Here is an 18613-nt window from a genome sequence, read left to right as displayed (position 1 = left end):
GTGCAGCGTCTGTGTAACCACTTATCTGACGTAGGACGAAACAGTCGCGACCCACGCCGGTCCTCTGGTTGACAGCTGCAACACAATAGCACTTGGAATCAATCAAAATAGGCAGAGAATGTTACCTCCATAGAAGTACGATATCTCGGCAACGAGGTGGAGATGACGTCTGGTCTTTATGGAGTGAGATGATGTAGAGTAGATGGGTGACAGCTGTCAAGAGATAATGAGTGACAGCTGTCACCCCCGGCTGTGTCCGTGGCGGCAGCGCCCTCTCGTGCCTGAAGCCCGCACTTCAGGCAGGGCGCCCTCTGGTGGTGGGCCAGCAGTACCTCCTCTTCTGGCAGCCCACACAACAATAGTGTTGTCATAGAAAACAGTGATTAATCTAACAAACAAGACTTCAGCTATAATCACACCTAAAGTGAGGGGGAAAAAAAAAATCTGGAAAAGAGCCTCAAACATTTCTTGTTCACAGGAACCATAAAACAGCAGGTCCCGAGGAACAAACTGTGGCAACATAGTGGAAGTCCACAGTAATAGAAGATATTTTTCTACCTCAGCCAGAAGAAAAATACAGATGTCACAACATGCAAGCAGTTGGAATCTCACAAGTTTGTGTTTGTTCAGTGTGTTTAAGTGTGTTCAGTGTTTCAGCCACACTCCAACGATGTGCTACTGATACTTTATCAGCAGTGCTTTCCTTTATGTCAAAGCAGGTGTCTGTTCCTGCTCCTGGTGCTGTACCTGTCTTGGATCATTTCTAGCACTCTCTGCTCCACTCACTAGTGATTAACTATTGTATGCTACGCCAATCAAGAGCTGGGAAATACCAAGTTTTAAAAAAATAAGGTCAATCAGACCATCCAATGTACCATAACCAGATAGTGCCCAAGGATTGTTGTACAAAATTTTACAAAAATTCTATTAACAAATTTTCTGCAATTAATCAAACAGTGTAAAAATGGTATTTTTGCCCTCTTGGGAGCCTTTAGAATGATTCAAGGCCAATATTTTTGTTTTCTGTCTGTAGGCAGCCTCTAAAATAATTTTTAAGCAAAATTACAGAAAAAGAAATTGAACAGTTTTGTTTTTTGAGTGGACAATTAATTCATAAGTATGAAAATTACCATTTTTTGCACTTCTGGGAGACCCTAAATACAAAATTCAGTGACCAAATAAGCCCTCACTACATTTCAGAAAATTTTACTGAACAGTTACTGACAAACTGTCCAGACCAGGGGTAGGCAGCAAGGGCCGAGACACTGCAGGTTTTCCTTGCAACCAATCACACCTGATTGTCAATGAAGTCACCTGCTAAGGTGATTAGCAGTAAGTAAGCAGTAAGTTTTAACTTTGCGCACATACAGTAGGACATTAAGGGCGTCTGGCCAGCTTTACTTAGATGTTCTAAGGTCAAGATATAAACGCTGGGGTGACCATGCTTTTGCGGTAGCTGGCCCCAGACTGTGGAACAAATGACCTCTTGAGTTATGTACTATTCCTGACCTAGCACTTTTAAATCTAAGTTAAAGACTTATTTATTTAAACTGGCTTTTAACACTTAGTGGGGAGGTGACATGTTCTGTTTTTATGTGCTGTTTTAAAATTTTATTCAATATGTGATTTATTTTTGTGAATTTGTGTTTTTAATGTTAAGCACTTTGGACACCAGTCGGTGCTGTAGAGCGCTTTATAAATAAATGTTGATTGATTGATTGATTGCAGTGTTTCAGCCCTTCATGGCACATGATTGCCTACCCCTGGTCCAGACGGTACACCACACAAGGCGCACCAAGGATGAATCTTGATGGCATTAGTCATTTCGGACCGAAGGTCCAAAGATCTAAAAGTCACGTGGACCGGTACATATAGAACATATGAAGAGCACGTGGTCTAGGGGAACAGGACTGGACATCCCAGTGTTAAAGTCATCTTGTGTTTCCTACATATTTTTTTGAATGAATATTTTACCCGAAAAATGTTTTGGCGATGTTGCACAAATGAGGTGGCGACTTAATATGTCAGCTGACAATCCTTGTTAGAAAATTAAATTAAGACACCACTGACAAATGAGGAAAACACTGACAAATATGAAAAGCACCTCCATCAATTCAACAGCAGATAACTGCATCAAAGGATACCTTGGAAACTGAGAAACATTCATAATCAGGTAGAATATAAACATAATTCACAGCACATGCAACAATTTAATTTGTCAATATCTGTTGCTATTTCAGACAACTCACACAAACATAAAAAGGCTTTGCAGTTTTACAACAGACTTTTAGTGACTTGTATTCTTCAGTGTATTGCAAATTATAAAAATGTTAATATGTAAGAATAAAATTAGGAATAACACTGAAAAATAAACTTACTCAGTTTGGGTAAGTAGGTGTTGATAAAGAGCAGAGCATCGTGATGCGCTGAACGGTCTGTCTATTAAAATCCAAAGGGCAGAAACTGCTGTTTGTGCTGAGTACTTCTGTTGTATTGTTACTACTTCCACTGCGTTGTGAAGCTTTGCAAAGTATTTCTATTCTTTGGTGCATTGTCTGAATTTGCAGCAGACACATTATCAAGTTGAACTGTTGTATGTGCAGCAGGTCACCATATTTTCCAGACTAAGTTGCACCAGAGTATTAGTTGCATCTGTCAAAAGATGCATGAATGAAGAGGAGAAAAAACATTTAATTTGCACTGAAGTATGAAATATATATTTCACAAGAATTAAGGAAAAATATTTTGGAACAATGTGGAAACTCAAACACAGGCCTAAAGATTGCAGGCAAAATTTTATATTACATTTCTCATTTTTGTTGCACTAAAAATGTACCAAACCATGATTTTATTTAACGTATAGAGCACTTCAGAATATACATTTCAGGACCTCCAAAATTAGTTAAAAAAGTAACATATAATCTGTAAAATATATCTGTTCTCTGTGTTTGCAGCATTTTTTTTTTTATTATTTGCAAAATGTTTTTGATGCATCTACCTGTTGTTGAATTTACACATTTTTGCACTGCAAAAACTGATGTATAAGTAAAAAAAAGACTTGTTTAAAGAAACAACTTCATTTTTGTTTAAATAGAAAAAACAATCACATCAAGCATTTTTAAATAAGAAAAAAAAAAAAAGTCTTATTTAGGGAAAATGTATCTAACTTTTTCCAGCTAATATCAAGCTGTATTTAACCAGTAATAAGGAATATTTTCCTTATTTGAAGACAGAGGCTAATCTTAAAATAAGAATTGTGTCTAGCTTTAAGGCACATTTTGATTATTCAGTGTCAAGACATTTTACTACTTTTGAGAATTCCACCAAGTAAATTTTTCTTAAACCATTGGCAGATTTTTTTTTTTTTTTTTTTTTGCTTAATACAAGACAGTTTGGCGAGATTTCAGATTATTTGTCTTATTTTGAGAGGAACAGTTTTTGCAGTGTGTGCATTTGTGTTTTCTGCTTTTCGTGGCATTGTCTTAATCTGACAGAGACGTGTTGGACAATGGACATGATAGAAAACAAACAAAATGTTGCCATTGCTTTGCTTGTTAAATATTTAAGACGTCTGCTGTGACTCAGACCCTAAAAATTAAAGACAGAAGGCTGAGGAGAAGGAAAACAGATCAAAAACAGAGAAAGAACTCACCCCGTCTCTGTCTCCTCACTTTGGACAGTTTAAGATCATCGCTGTGACCCATGGAGCTGAGGAAGACCATTGTCAGCACCACTAGTCCAAGCTGCATAGTCCCTGATGCCTCAGGTGGAGGGGTCCCCTTCCTCTGTGGGACAGGTGGATCCCTCTTCCACTGGGAGTGCTGAGTTCTCTTTGTTACTGTGAAATGCTGGTCCTCCTTTTCGGTTAACCCTCTCTGCCTGCCCTCTCCACCCCGGCGTGTCTTTTTGTTGTCTTTCAGTCTTGTCCCTGCTGCGTCAACGAGTCTGTGTGTTGAAGGGTGATACTGCAGGAAATAACTCCAGGCGAGCCCGAGGCACCACCAGCCATCACGCTGATTTTTGGAGAGGGAGCATGATTGGAGTGGTGGGGGTGGGGTGATGGTGATGGTGACCGAGGTCAGGTGTAGGGGGTGTCGAAAGGGCTGTGCTGAAGAAAATGTAGCTGTGTCTGGTGCTTCAATCCATACAGCTTAAGGCAGGTTTGCAGAGACACTGTGAGCCTGTTGATGGGACGATACCTGGGAGGGTTTGGTCAAAGTTTGGTCAGACCTCAGGGCTCATGAACATGTGTGGCTTATTAAGGATACCTTGTGGTGGAGCTCACGCGAGGAAAAAAAAAAAAGTGTGACAATACATCTGCTGCTGCCAGGACCTGCTGAGAGAGAGACAGAAAGAGAGACATAAAGATGATAAAGATATAGAAGAGGAATTGGAAGCAGGTTCAGTCAGTGCCAATGTACCATTTTGCATCATTCTTTCATTCATTCATGCAACCTTTATTTAATCTCGAAAAATCAGCCCTCATTTTTTCAATCATGTCGAAAGTACAGTTAAAGGGTAAACATATATATATATACACACACACACGGTGGGGAAAATAAGTATTTAATCTACTGTCAATGTTGCACATTTTCCCACCTACAAAGAATGGAGAGGTCTGTAATTTTTATCGTAGGTTCACTTCAACTGTGAGAGACAGAATCTAAAAAAACCAAACAAAACAAAACATCACATTATATGATTTTTAAATAATTAATTTGCATTTTATTGTATTAAATAAGTATTTGATACAATAGAAAAACAGACCTTAATATTTGGTACAGAAACCTTTGTTTGCAGTTCCAGAGGTCAGATGTTTCCTGTAGTTCTTGACCAAGTTTTCACACACTGCAGCAGGGATTTTGGTCCACTCATCCAGACAGATCTTCTCTAGATCTTTCAGGTTTGGAGTTTCAGCTCCCTTCAAAGATTTTCTATTGAGTTCAGGTCTGGAGACTGGCCAGGCCACTCCAGGACCTTGAACTGCTTCTTATGGAGCCCCTCCTTAGTTGCCCTGGCTGTGTGTTTGGGGTCATTGTCATGCTGGAAGACCCAGCCATGACCCATCTTCAATGCTCTTACTAAGGGAACGAGGTTGTTTGCCAAAATCTTGCAATACATGACCCCATCCATCCTCCCTTCAATACGGTGCAGTCGTCCTGTCCCCTTTGCAGAAAAGCTCCCCCAAAAATGATGTTTCCACCCCCATGCTTCACGGTTGGGATGGTTTTCTTGGTGTTGTTCTCATCCTCCAAACATGGCAAGTGGAGTTGATTCCAAAAAGCTCTATTTTGGTCTCATCTGACCACGTGACCTTCTCCCATGCTTCCTCTGGATCATCCAGATGGTCACTGGTGGACTTCAAATGGGCCTGGACATGTGCTGGCTTGAACAGGGGGATCTTGCTGCCCTGCAGGATTTTAAACCATGACAGCATCATGTGTTACTAATGTAATCTTTGTGACTGTGGTCCCACCTCTCTTCAGGTCATTGACCCGGTCCTCCTGTGTAGTTCTGAGCTTTCTCAGAATCATCCTTACCCCACAAAGTGAGATCTTGCATGGAATCCCAGACCGAGGTAGATTGACAGTCATCTTGTATTTCTTCCACTTTCTAATAAATAATCATAACAGTTGTTGTCTTCTCACCAAGCTGTTTGCCTGTTGTCCTGTAGTCCATCCCAGCCTTGTGCAGGTCTACAGTTTTGTCCCTGGTGTCCTTAGACAGCTCTTTGGTCTTGGCTATGATGGACAGGTTGGAGTGTGATTGATTGAGTGTGTGAACAGGTGTCTTTTATACAGGTAACGAGTTCAAACAGGTGCAATTAATACAGGTAAAGAGTGCAGAATAAGAGGGCTTCTTAAAGAAAAATGAACAGGTCTGTGTGAGCCAGAATTCTTGCTGGTTGGTAGGTGATCAAATACTTATTTCATGCAATAAAATACAACTTAATCATTTTAAAATCATACAATGTGATTTTCTGTATTTTTTTTTTTTTTCATTCTGTCTCTCACAGTTGAAGTGTACCTATAATTAAAAATTACAGACCTCTCCATTCTTTTTTGGTGAAAAACTTGCAAAATCCACAGTGGATCAATATATACACAAACACACACATGCATATACACATAATATACATATAGATGACATACATTCAGAAGTGCACCCACAAAGTCACACACAACATATAAATATATGCATAGACACACCTGAATATACACATACAAAGAAAGAATTGCTCACATTCAAAAGTATAGTGTCTCATTATAGTTTCAAAGTGACCAGTCGATATAAGTGCATGAAGTTTTTGTATGTGTTTTAAGGTGTTCCAAGTATATGCAGCACAGAAACTAAAAGCAGTCGGTATTTACACGAGGGAATTCCAGCATTCACCAATCACTGGAGCAAGTTCAATAACGATTGGAACAGTTTAATAAGGAGATGTATGAAGGTAAATTCCCATTTTAGGCTCTGTAGATAAATAGTATGCAAATAATGAATTCTTATGAGTGTAATGTAAAAAAAATATTTGCTTGAGTTGAAAGATGGAATGTACCTTTCAACAAATGAAAATATTCTTTCCATTTCACAAATGGAAAACAGTTGTGTTTTGTTTTATATGACACTGAAATAGATCTGAGTCATTTAATATTTTACTTAAAATTAGACAGGTGTTTCATCTCAGAGTAAGAAAATGAGAGCAGCGGGATCCAGTAGTTCACTGCGCCCTCCAGCTGACTGCACTGATGCACGGCTGCAAGGTGCCAAGTGAAAACCTTAGATGGCCTCAGGTGAAGCACCCCCCACCCCCAAACCACCACCACCACCCACCAATCTGAAAAAGGAAAAAAATTGCAGTTCCTTGACTGGCCACTTGAGGCTGGCTCAAAAGCAACCATTCAGTTCCTTGTTAAAATGTTCAACTTCAGAGCAGAAATAAACATGTTTACAGCCTGGAACAAAAAAATTGTTTTGGTCTCTATGGATAGTTCCCTCTCTGTGATAAAGGGGGTGACTTTTTTCCCCAACATCTTAGTTTAAGACATTACAAGCCATAAAGTTAAGTATAATTAGGGGCATGGTCGCCCCTAATATATCAAACTGAAATATATATTGGGTCGCGGGGGCAGCAGCTCGATGTTTCTACAGCTTAATTGGAGTCCACCTGGGATAAATTCAGCTGATTGGACATGATTTGGAAAGACACACACCTGTCTACATATAAGGTCCCACAACTGACAGTGCATGTCAGAGGACAAACCAAGCATGAAGTCAAAAGAATGGCTCCTTGAGACAGGATTATCTTGATTCACAAGTCTGGGGAAGGGTACAGAAAAATTTTGACTGCTTTGAAGGTCCCAATGAGCACAGTGACCTTCATCATCTGTATATAGAGGAAATTCGGATCCACCAGGACTCTTCCTAGAGCTGGCTGCCTGTTTAAACTGTGCAAATAGGGGAGAAGAGCCGAGTCAGGGAGGTGACCAAGAACCCAATGGTCACACTGTCAGAGCCACCAAGATTCCTCTGTGGAGAGAGGAGAACCTTCCAGAAGTACAGCCATCTCTGCAGCAATCCACCAAACAGGTCTGTAAGGTAAAGTGGCCAGACAGAAGCCACTCTTTACAAAGATAATGATTGAACTCTTTAGTATGAATTCCAGGCATCATGTTTGGAGAAAACCAGGCACCATCCTTACAGTGAAGCATGGTGGTAGCAGCATCATGCTGTGGGGATTTTTTTCAGCAGCAGGAACTGGGAGACTCGTCAGGATTCGGGATTGAGGGAAAGATGAATGCAGCAATGTACAGAGACATCCTGGATGAAAACTTGCTCCAGAGCGCTCTTGACCTCAGACTGGGGTGACGGTTCATCTTTCAGCAGGACAATGACCCTAAGCACACAACTTGTTTTCACACATAGGTGAAAAGCAGGTCATTCCCACGAAAATCACTGCACCTATGGAGAGACTGTGTGTTATGGACAGGCTTGGTCTGTCTGTGGTTCACCAAACTTTAAAGAGTGGCTTTGTGTGTCACTTTGGTGAAACTGCTCAAAACACCCACAATTCAAACATCAATTAACAACCCTTTAGCAGTCCCTTCTCTTTGCATTAAGCATGCAATCCTAAAAAAATATCTGATTACCTTAATTTTGATAGTTTTGAACTAAGACTGTCTACCAAGCCTTGTGTTTACCATTAAATTTGAGCCCAGAGTCCAAATCTATGCAAAACTATAAATTCTGTGTGTTTGCGAAGCAATTTGTTTTCTAAGGACCTGAAAATTAAAAGAAAAAAAAAAGAAAATAGAAGCTGGTGATGCCAAAACTTCAGTGGGCCATATTTCTGGTCATTCTGTTTGGAATTTTTGCAGAGGGTCGATTTCCCAACTTCCCAAAAATTGTTGTACTTGACATGGAATAACTCTGAACAAAACATCCCTGGGCATTTTCCAAAGAATGCATTACATTTTAAAAAGCCACAAGTCAAAAAGCTTAGAAAACACTGTGTTCTTATTTGTTGCTGCTGAACAAGTCAAAATCATTATAATGACACACAATCATGCATGCTCTGGCAATACCAAATACTGTTTTTTTTTTTACGTCCGCCAAGGACGTCATAAAATCATTGGCGTTTATTTATTTATTTGTCTGTCTGTTAGCAAGATTACATCAAAATTACTGCACTGATTTTGACAGATAGATATTAGGCCATGGAAGACTCCACTAAATTTTGGAGGTGATCCGGATTCTGGATCAAGAATTCCCTTTATATAGCCGTTGAAGGATTACATCCAAACTACTTCATGAATTCTCACCAAATTTGCACCACAGATGGATATTAGGGCATGGAAGACTCCACTGTTACACTGTTATAATAAAATCATCGCTGTTTATTTGCCTCTTAGCAGTATTACATCAAAAGTACCACATGGATTTTGATGACATTTTCACTACAGATACATACTAGGCCGTGGAAGAATCCATTAAAGTTTGGAGGGGATCCGGATCAAGTTCAACTTTATATAGGCTTTGAAGAATTACTGTTAGCCGGATTACATCAAAACTACTTCATGGATTTTGACTAACTTTTCACACTTCAATTAAGCCATGGAAGACGCCATCAAATTTTGGAGGGGATCCAAATCCTGATCCAGATTCTGGATCAAGTTTCACTTTATGTAGGCTTTGAAGGTTTACGTGAAAACGACATCACGGATTCTCACCAAAGTTTCACCACGGATGTATATTAGGCCTTGGAAGACTGCATTAAATTTTGGAGGTGATCCATATTCAGATTCTGGGTCAAGATTTCACTTTTTGTACACTTTGAAGGATTACGTCAAAACTACTTCACGGAGTCCCACCAAATTTGCACCACAGATAGATATTAGGGCATGGAAGACTCCGCTGAATTTTCAAGGTGATCGGGATCCGGATTGACAGATGTCAGAAATCTGTGACTGCACTTGTTTTTAATTGTCACATTTTATATTACCTAACCTACTTTAAGGCAACATATAATCTACCATAAATGTAAAAACAACTTCAACATGCTCTCCTTAATACTAGGACTAGGACTAGTGGACCCTAGGACTAGTGGGAAGTTGCCCCAACTTTTTCTGATTTGGGATTGTACATGAACAGGATTCTACCTTCTTCAGACTGAGAAACACTCAGGACCATCATTCCCACCGGTAAGTTTATTAATGATGTAACATTTAATGACCCACAATGTCAGTGACACCTCACTGTGAAAGTCATATTTACAGAGAAAGAGCCAAAATTGTGGCGCAGCCAGTGTTCTGCAGCACCTTTTTTGTTACTTGAAAGAGTGATGACAGAAGGTGTGCAAGTTCATTGATTGTGAGTGCAGCTTTTCCAGCACTGGCTCCAAGATATGTGCCAGAGCCTCTTTCACAATGCAACACTCCTACAACTCTGCAGGCTGCCAAAAGCTCACCTCAGCCCGCCCGCGTCTGCTCTCGCCCCGCACTTTAAAGACACAGTCAGGCTGTTGGCTTAAGGGGAGACGGGGACATTTGGCAAAAAGACAGTTCTTTAAACCAAGTCTGTCTACTTTGGAAAACACATTTCTCTTTAAAGTCAGATCACAATCACTAACAAAAGCTTACGGTGCTGCTATGTGACACCTGTGAACTTTGAGAGTTTTCCATTTGCGCTCCCTCATCCGTTTAACCAACACACACGGCGTGCGCATTCCCTCACCCTCAACCACATTCAGCTGAGGCCGATCAGCCTAAAGCCTGCTCATGAAATAATCAGGAGATTAAACTGCTTGCTTTGTAAGTCCTAAATTTGATCTATCAATTATTGAAAACACTGAAAAGGAAGCACCCGTGATGGGAATTCACTGAACCCTAGAAGGTGCCACAATGAGCTCAGCATTACAAATGTAACATCACATGTCAGTGAACTTTCTATCTACTGTTCTGGCACATACATGAGAACATGTATAAACTGCATGATGTGCACAAACCAAAAAGATAATTAAGCACAACACACGATAGTTTGTGCACGCACACTTCAGTGGAGAGTATCATATTTCAGGATCTGCTAGTCATACAGTCTTAAATGTAATACCTATATATTTGGAAATTATTAGCTCTTATGAACTGTTGCTGCAGAAACAACGAAAAACGATAAATCATCCGGTTCTCAGATTTTGTTAACCAGTGAGGCTAAACAGCAGATTTTGCTTACTTTGACCTTTTTCACAGAGGAGTGGTGGAAAAGTGGGTAGTCCGCTTGGTTTTTCAGGACAAAAGGTCCCAGGTTCAAACCCCACCCCTGCCACATTTTTCCATGTAATATGGAGATGAGTCAGGAAGGGCATCCAGCATTAAACCTGTGCCAAATCAACATGCAGATCCACCTCGGATCTGCTGTCATGAACCCGAGAGAAAACCAAAAGGGAGCCAAAGGGAAATGGTAAATGGTCTGCATTTATATAGTGCTTTTCCATCTGCATCAGACGCTCAAAGCGCTTTACAGTTATGCCTCACATTCACTCCGATGTCAGGGTGCTGCCATACAAGGCGCTCACTACACACCGGGAGCAATAGGGGATTAAAAACCTTGCCCAAGGGCCCTTAGTGATTTTCCAGTCAGGCGGGGATTTGAACCAAGGATCTTCTGGTCTCAAGTCCAACACCTTAACCACTAGACCATCACCTCCAAAGTCCTCCAAAGGGACTTACTTTTACCAGAAATATATTTTAACTCTTGATCCTTTGACAGTATTTCTGTTACAGCTGTACTAACAATTGTCAGAAGAAGCTAGTCCTATATAGGCCCTGAATCCCATTGGTGCCCGTGCCTATCCCCACAACAAGAAGAGAGAACCAGCTGAGGGTCGAAAGCTGCTCCTGGATGGGACACCGGTCCGACATAGGTTACATCCCCATCCAAGGCTGGTGCCCATTTACAGCTGGGTAAAATGAGTCAATACAGGTAAAGTAGCTTGTTCTAGAACACAGACACATAGTGTGTCCCAGGATCCAACCCAGGTCTACATATTAGTAGCCCAACACCTTATCCCACTGCTCTATCTATTCAGCAACACTTGTCAGCAATTCAGTTTATTTATTTTCACAAATACAATGACCTTCGATGTGCAGTGCAGTTTTTTTTTATGCCGCCGTGTGTTGGGGGGGCAGTGCTTTTAAGAAGTACATTCATCGACTGAACCGGCTCATTAAGAGGGCCGATTCTGTAGTGGGTCTGGGCTTGGACTCTGTGGAGACAGTGGTGGAGCAGGGAACACTCACAAAGACCCATGCCATCCTGTCTAATGAGAGTCACCCGCTGAACTCTGTCTTCTCCATCCAGAGAAGTTCAGTAAGCTCGAGATTTCGGTCATTGAGATGTTCTACAGAGAGACTGAGGAACTCATTTATTCTGCGTGCCATTAGGCTGCTTAATGAGGCCTCTGCTGGGAGGGGCAGGAGGGAGAATGTGTTTTAGCAGCTAGTTTTTAGTTATTATTTATTTATTTCTGTGGTGGGCTTTGTTCCTTCCATTTTATTGTATCTTTTAATTCTATTTATCCTTGGAGCACAGATAATGCTCAATTTCCCTTGGGATTAATAAAGTATTTGTCTGTCTGTCTGTCAGTGGGCAGGGTTGAGACCGAGCGTGAAGCAACTGGAAAGAGGATCAGCACCTCCAAATCTGAGCCTATGGCTGTCTGTCAGAAAAAGGTGGACTGTCCCCTCTGGATCAGGGCAAATTTTCTGCCCCAAGTAGAGGAGTTCAAGTATATCGTCTTCCAGTCGTGCTCATAAATGGGGGTAAGGTGAGTGTGAGATGAACAAACAGACTGGGGCGGTGTCCAAGGTCCTACAGAAGCTGTACTGGACTGGTGCATGAAGAAAGAGATGAGCCAGAAGGAGACACCCAATTTACTAAACGATTTATACTCCTATCCTCACCTATGGCCATGAGATTTGGGTAATAACTGAAGGAACAATGTCGCACATACTAGTGGTGGAAATAAGGTGTTGTGTGGGCTACCCGAAGAGGAGGTACTGCTGGCCCAACGCCAGAGGGCGCCCTGCCTGAAGGCGGGCTTCAGGCACCAGAGGGCGCAGTCGCCGCCAGGAACTGGAATTGACAGCTGTCACTCATCACCTTCATCACACCTCACCCATAAAGGCCGGGAGAAGACATCACATCTCTGCCGAGAAATCGTCTAAACCATTCAGGTAGACACTCAGCCGTAATTATTGACTCAGCTAAGTTAAGTTGTGACGTCTTTCACATCTGAGCTGGTAGCTATTGTACCTTTTGAGTTTGCAGCTTCTCCACTGACTGCTGAGTTGGAGGGAGTGGTAAGAGTTGGCGTTCTCCACTCTTCACTCTTACACTTGTTAAGTGGAGTCTGCACGGATAACCGGAGGAAGTAGTGAGATAAGGAGGTGGTGTTTTCTCCCTCCACCAGGAATAATCTGCTGACTGTTTTACTGGGTGTGTGCACACCCACCCACTCTTGACTGTTTCTGTTTCCTGCCAGCAGTACCCGATCTGACAGCTGGAGACGGTGGCCACCTGGGACTCAGGACTTGGCGGCTCCGGGGTGTTCCAGATCCGTTGGCGGTGGAAATCGTGTGGGTCCAGACTCTTCTCTGGATGGGCATCTCCTATCCTCGACCCTGCCCACACGACACCAACTTTATAATTGACTGTAGTATTGAATTGTATCTGTATCCGTTGTGCACATTTCACAACATTAAATTGTTACTTCGTATTTCCATTGACCATTCATTTACGCCCCCTGTTGTGGGTCCGTGTCATCACACTTTTCTCAACAGGATTTCTCGGCCAACATCATGGATCCCGAGGGGCGTCAACCATCAGGTGAACCACCAATGGAAACACAAGGTGCACAGTGGCCAGCAGGAGGCGTATTAGGTGAGCTACAGCAAATCTTAACCGTCTTCACTGCTCGGTTGGACTTGGTAACCGAGCAGAATGTTATACTCAATCGGAGGATGGAGGCTCTCATCGCTCAGGTGGAAGCGCACGCGCAGGACGCTGCTGCGGCACCTCCTCCTGCTGCCCGAGTGCCAGATACAGGTATTCCAGTGGCTGTTCAACGGCGCTCTGGGAGCAGAATTCACGGCTCCTAACAACATATACTGGGTTTGTGCGGGAATTCAAACAAATGTTTGATCACCCCAATAGAGGCGAGACTGCTTCGAATGTGCTGCTGTCGATGAGACAGGGGTGTCAGAGTGCAGCCGAATATGCAGTCGACTTCCGCATCGCGGCTGCGAGGTCCGGCTGGAATAATGCCGCCTTCGTAAATAGACTGTCTCCGGTCCTGAAGGAGCATCTGCTGGTGAAGGATGAACCATGGGATTTCGATGGGCTTGTTGATCTGGTTATATGGTTAGACAACCGATTGGAGGAACATCGTCGGGAACGAGGCAAAGGGCGTGGCCGGGCACGAGTCATCCCTCTCTCTTCTGGGTCCGAAAGGGTGCGGCCGTCCCCCTGCTCCACTGCCAGAGAGCTCTGTGTGGCAACAGCTCCCCCTGCTGATGAAGCTATGGACACGAGCAGGGCAAAAGTAAAATCAGAGAATAGACAACGGAGGCTGGCCCGTGGGGAATGCTTTTTCTGTGGCTCGAGTGAGCACATACAGAAGAATTGCTCCAAGCGGTTAAACTACAATGCCCGCCCTTAGAGACTGGGCTAAGGGTGGGCCATGACAATCACGAGGGGAAATCCCGAAAATCTGCACGCATCCCAGTGACGATCCTGAGTGGGGATCTCACCCTTCACGCCCCAGCACTGGTGGATACGGGGTCGGAGGGGAATCTGCTGGATAGCAGATGGGCAAGGGAGGTTGGGCTCCCTCTAGTGGCCTTACCGTCACCTTTGTCGGTACGGGCACTAGATGGCACCCTTCTCCCATTAATCACACACCAGACACAGCCAGTGACATTGGTCGTGTCTGGGAATCACAGGGAGGAGATTGTGTTTTTTGTAACACCGTCTACCTCCCGGGTGATTTTGGGTTATCCATGGATGTTAAAGCACAATCCCCGGATTGATTGGCCGTCTGGGGTTATAACGCAGTTTTGCAAATTTCTATCGGAGGTTCATTAAGGGCTACAGTCAGGTTGTTAGCCCCCTGACAGCCCTGACCTCCACTAAAGTCCCTTTCACCTGGCTGGATCGGTGCAAAGCCGCGTTTATGGAGTTAAAACGTAGGTTCTCGACTGCACCAGTTCTGGTGCAGCCTGACCCTGATCGCCAGTTTACAGTCGAAGTGGATGCCTCTGACTCAGGAGCCGTGCTGTCCCAGAGTGGGGACTCCGATAAGGTTCTCCATCCTTGTGCCTACTATTCCCGCAGGTTGATCCCGGCTGCACCTTCTCAGCCCTTTCTGGAATCAGTCTGACACCAATGTCGCAAAGATTATTCTGTGTAACAGTCCTGGAAATGTCCAACAGTTGGCAAACACACACACACACACACACACACGCACACACACACACTCATCTTCAACCGCTTAGTCCAATTAAGGGTCAACCTGTGCCAATTCAACATGCAGATCCACCTTGGATTTGCTGTGGCGACCCTGAGTGCAACAACAAGGGAACAGCCGAAGAGACTTACTTACAAGATTATAATTTTTATTTGTTATTTTTATTTTTCTGTTAAACTGGAGAGGTTTTGCAAATTTCTCTTCATTTTTATATATCTGCTATATTTTCCAGAGCACAAGTCGCATCTGTCTAAAACATATATAAGTGTAAGAACATATATAAGTTCTCCTAGAGTATACGTTGCACATTTTTTCAGTATTATTCACTCTTTCATTTGGGATTTTTATGCATTTTGGTAGTGTACTTTTTATTATTGGCAATTTTTTTTTAATCACTGGAGTTTATTTTATTTAGTGCTTTGATTCCTGGGAAAATCTCCCCCTCTGGCTGCCACCTTATCGTGGTGGGGGAGTTTGCGTACCCGGATGATCCTAGGAGATATGTTGTCGGGGGCTTTGTGCTCCCTGTAGGGTCTCCCAAGGCAAACAGGTCCTAGGTGACGGGTCAGACTAAGGGCAGCTCAGAACCTCCATGACCAGTGAAAGATCAAGGACCGAGACGTCGCCCGGTATGGCAGAGCCGGGGTCCCACCCTGGAGCCAGGCCTGGGGTTGGGGCTCGTGCGCGACACCTGGTGGTCGGGCCTTAGCCCATGGGGCCCGGCCGGGCTCAGCCTGAAGGAGCAACGTGGGCCCGCCCTCCTGTGGGTTCACCACCAGCAGAGGGGGCCATGGGGTCGGGTGCAGAGAGGATTGGGTGGCGGTCGAGGGCGGGTGGCCCGGCGGCCCGGTCCATGCTCACAGCCCCTGGTTGTTGGGATGTGGAATGTCACCTCGCTGGGGGGCAAGGAGCCTGAGCTTGTGCGGGAGGTTGAGAGATACCGACTAGAGATAGTCGGGCTCACCTCCACGCACAGCATGGGCTCTGGTACCCAACTCCTGGAGAGGGGCTGGACGCTTCATTTTTCTGGCGTTGCCCACGGGGAGAGGCGGAGAGCTGGGGTTGCATTGCTTATTGCTCCCCAGCTCAGTCGCCATGTGTTGGAGTTCACTCCGGTGAACGAGAGGGTTGCGTCCCTACGCCTTCGGGACGGGGACAGGTCTCTCACCGTTGTCTCGGCCTACGGGCCGAGCAGCAGTGCAGAGTACCCGACCTTCCTGGAGTCCCTGGGAGGGGTACTAGATAGCGCTCCCACTGGGGACTCCATTGTTCTCCTGGGGGATTTCAATGCCCACGTGGGCGGCGACAGTGAGACCTGGAGGGGGGTGATCGGGAAGCATGGCCTCCCCGATCTGAACCTGAGTGGTGTTCAGTTGTTGGACTTCTGTGCTAGTCACAGTTTGTCCACCACGAACACCATGTTCGAGCACAAGGGTGTCCATAAGTGCACGTGGCACCAGGACACCCTGAGCCGGATGTCAATGATCGACTTTGTAGTCGTATCATCTGACCTTCAGCCACGTGTCTCGGACACTCGAGTAAAGAGAGGGGCAGAGCTGTTGACCGATCACCACCTGGTGGTGAGTTGGATCCGCTGGGAGGGGAGGAAGCTGGTCAGACCTGGCAGGCCAAACGTATCGTGAGGGTCTGCTGAGAACGACTGGCGGAACCCTCTGTCAGGGAGGTCTTCAACTCCCACCTCCGGGAGAGCTTCTCCCAGATCCCTTGGGAGGTTGGAAACATGGAGTCTGAGTGGACCATGTTCTCCACCTCCATTGCTGATGCGGCTGCTCGTAGTTGTGGTCGCAAGGTCTCTGGTGCCTGTTGCGGCGGCAATCCCCGAACCCAGTGGTGGACACCGGAAGTAAGGGATGCCGTCAAGCTGAAGAAGGAGTCCTACTTATCTTTGTTGGTAGGTGGGACCCCAGAGGCAGCTGACAGGTACCGGCAGGCCAAGCATGCCGCAGCCCGTGCGGTCGCAGAGGCAAAAACTCGGGTCTGGGAGGAGTTCGGGGAGGCTATGGAGAAGGACTATTGGTCGGCCTCGAAGAGATTCTGGCAAACCGTCCGACGCCTCAGGAGGCAGAAGCAGCTCTCCACTGGCACTGTTTACGGTGCGGGTGGGGAGCTGTTGGCTCTGACTGGGGATGTTGTTGTGCGGTGGAAGGAGTACTTCGAGGATCTCCTCAATCCCATCATCACGTCTTCCGAAGAGGAGGAAGAGACTGGGGACCCAGAGGCGGACTCATCCATTACCCAGGCAGAAGTCACCGAGGTGGTTGGAAAGCTCCTCGGTGGCGAGGCTCCTGGAGTGGATGAAATCCGTCCTGAGTACCTTAAGTCTCTGGATGTTGTGGGACTGTCTTGGCTGACATGCCTCTGCAACATCGCGTGGCAATTGGGGACAGTGCCTCTGGATTGCCAGACCGAGGTGGTGGTCCCTCTGTTTAAGAAGGGGGACCGGACGGTGTGTTCCAACTATAGGGGATCACACTCCTCAGCCTCTCCGGTAAGGTCTATTCCAGAGTACTGGAGAGGAGAATTCGACTGATGGTTGAACCTCGGATTCAGGAGGAGCAGTGTGGTTTTCGTCCTGGTCGCAGCACACTGGACCAGCTCTACACGCTCCATCGGGTGCTCGAGGGTTCATGGGAGTTCGCCCAACCAGCCCACATGTGTTTTGTGGATCGGAGAAGGCGTTCGACCGTGTCCCTCGGGGCACCCTGTGGGGAGTGCTCCGGGAGTACGGGGTCCGGCGTCCTTTGCTAAGGGCTATCCGGTCCCTGTACGACCGCAGCAGAGCTTGGTTTGCATTGCCGGTAGTAAGTCAAACCTGTTTCCAGTGCATGTTGGCCTCCGCCAGGGCTGCCCTTTGTCACCGGTTCTGTTCATTATTTTTATGGACAGAATTTCTAGGTGCAGCCAGGGTGTAGAGGGGGTCTGGTTTGGGAACCACAGAATCTCGTCTCTGCTGTTTGCGGACGATGTGGTTCTGTTGGCTTCGTCAAATCAGGACCTTCAGCGTGCACTGGGGCGATTTGCAGCCGAGTGTGAGGCGTCCGGGATGAAAATCAGCACCTCCAAATCCGAGCCATGGTTCTCGACCGGAAAAAGGTGCTTTGCCCTCTTCAGGTCGGTGGAGTGTCCTTGCCTCAAGTGGAGGAGTTTAAGTATCTCGGGGTCTTATTCACGAGTGAGGGACGGATGGAGCGTGAGATCGATAGATGGATCGGTGCAGCATCTGCAGTGATGCGGTCGCTGTATTGGACCGTCGTGGTGAAGAGAGAGCTGAGTAGGGGGGCAAAGCTCTCGATTTACCGATCGATCTATGTTCCGATCCTCACCTATGGTCATGAGATTTGGCTCATGACCGAAAGAACCAGATCGCGGGTACAAGCGGCCGAGATGAGTTTCCTCCGCAGGGTGGCAGGGCGTTCCCTTACAGATAGGGTGAGGAGCTTGGTCACTCTGGAGGAGCTCGGAGTCGAGCCGCTGCTTTTCCATGTCGAAAGGAGTCAGTTGAGGTGGCTCGGGCATCTTTTCCGGATGCCCCCTGGACGCCTCGCTGGAGAGGTGTTCCGGGCACGTCCCATT

The 18613-nt window shown here is 45.4% G+C and overlaps 1 protein-coding gene across 3 annotated transcripts in view; it reads right to left on the bottom strand.

Annotated features, from left to right (window-relative positions):
• The window catches only part of rspo1 (R-spondin 1), a 141192-nt gene that overhangs the window by 87236 nt on the left and 35343 nt on the right, over positions 1-18613 (bottom strand). The window contains exon 2 of one of the 3 annotated variants that reach the window (XM_034174096.1): positions 3653-4336. In XM_034174096.1, coding sequence (XP_034029987.1) covers positions 3653-3749 — 97 coding nt within the window. In that variant the 5' untranslated portion in view covers positions 3750-4336. Of the gene's footprint in view, positions 1-3652; positions 4346-18613 lie in introns of those variants that run through there. The other 2 variants (XM_034174098.1, XM_034174097.1) reach the window with 2 other exon arrangements.

This window comes from Thalassophryne amazonica, chromosome 7 (genome assembly GCF_902500255.1).
Source record: "Thalassophryne amazonica chromosome 7, fThaAma1.1, whole genome shotgun sequence".
Lineage (NCBI taxonomy): Eukaryota > Metazoa > Chordata > Actinopteri > Batrachoidiformes > Batrachoididae > Thalassophryne > Thalassophryne amazonica.
Note: the sequence above shows the minus strand (reverse complement) of the source record. Positions and strands in the feature narration are given on the sequence as shown.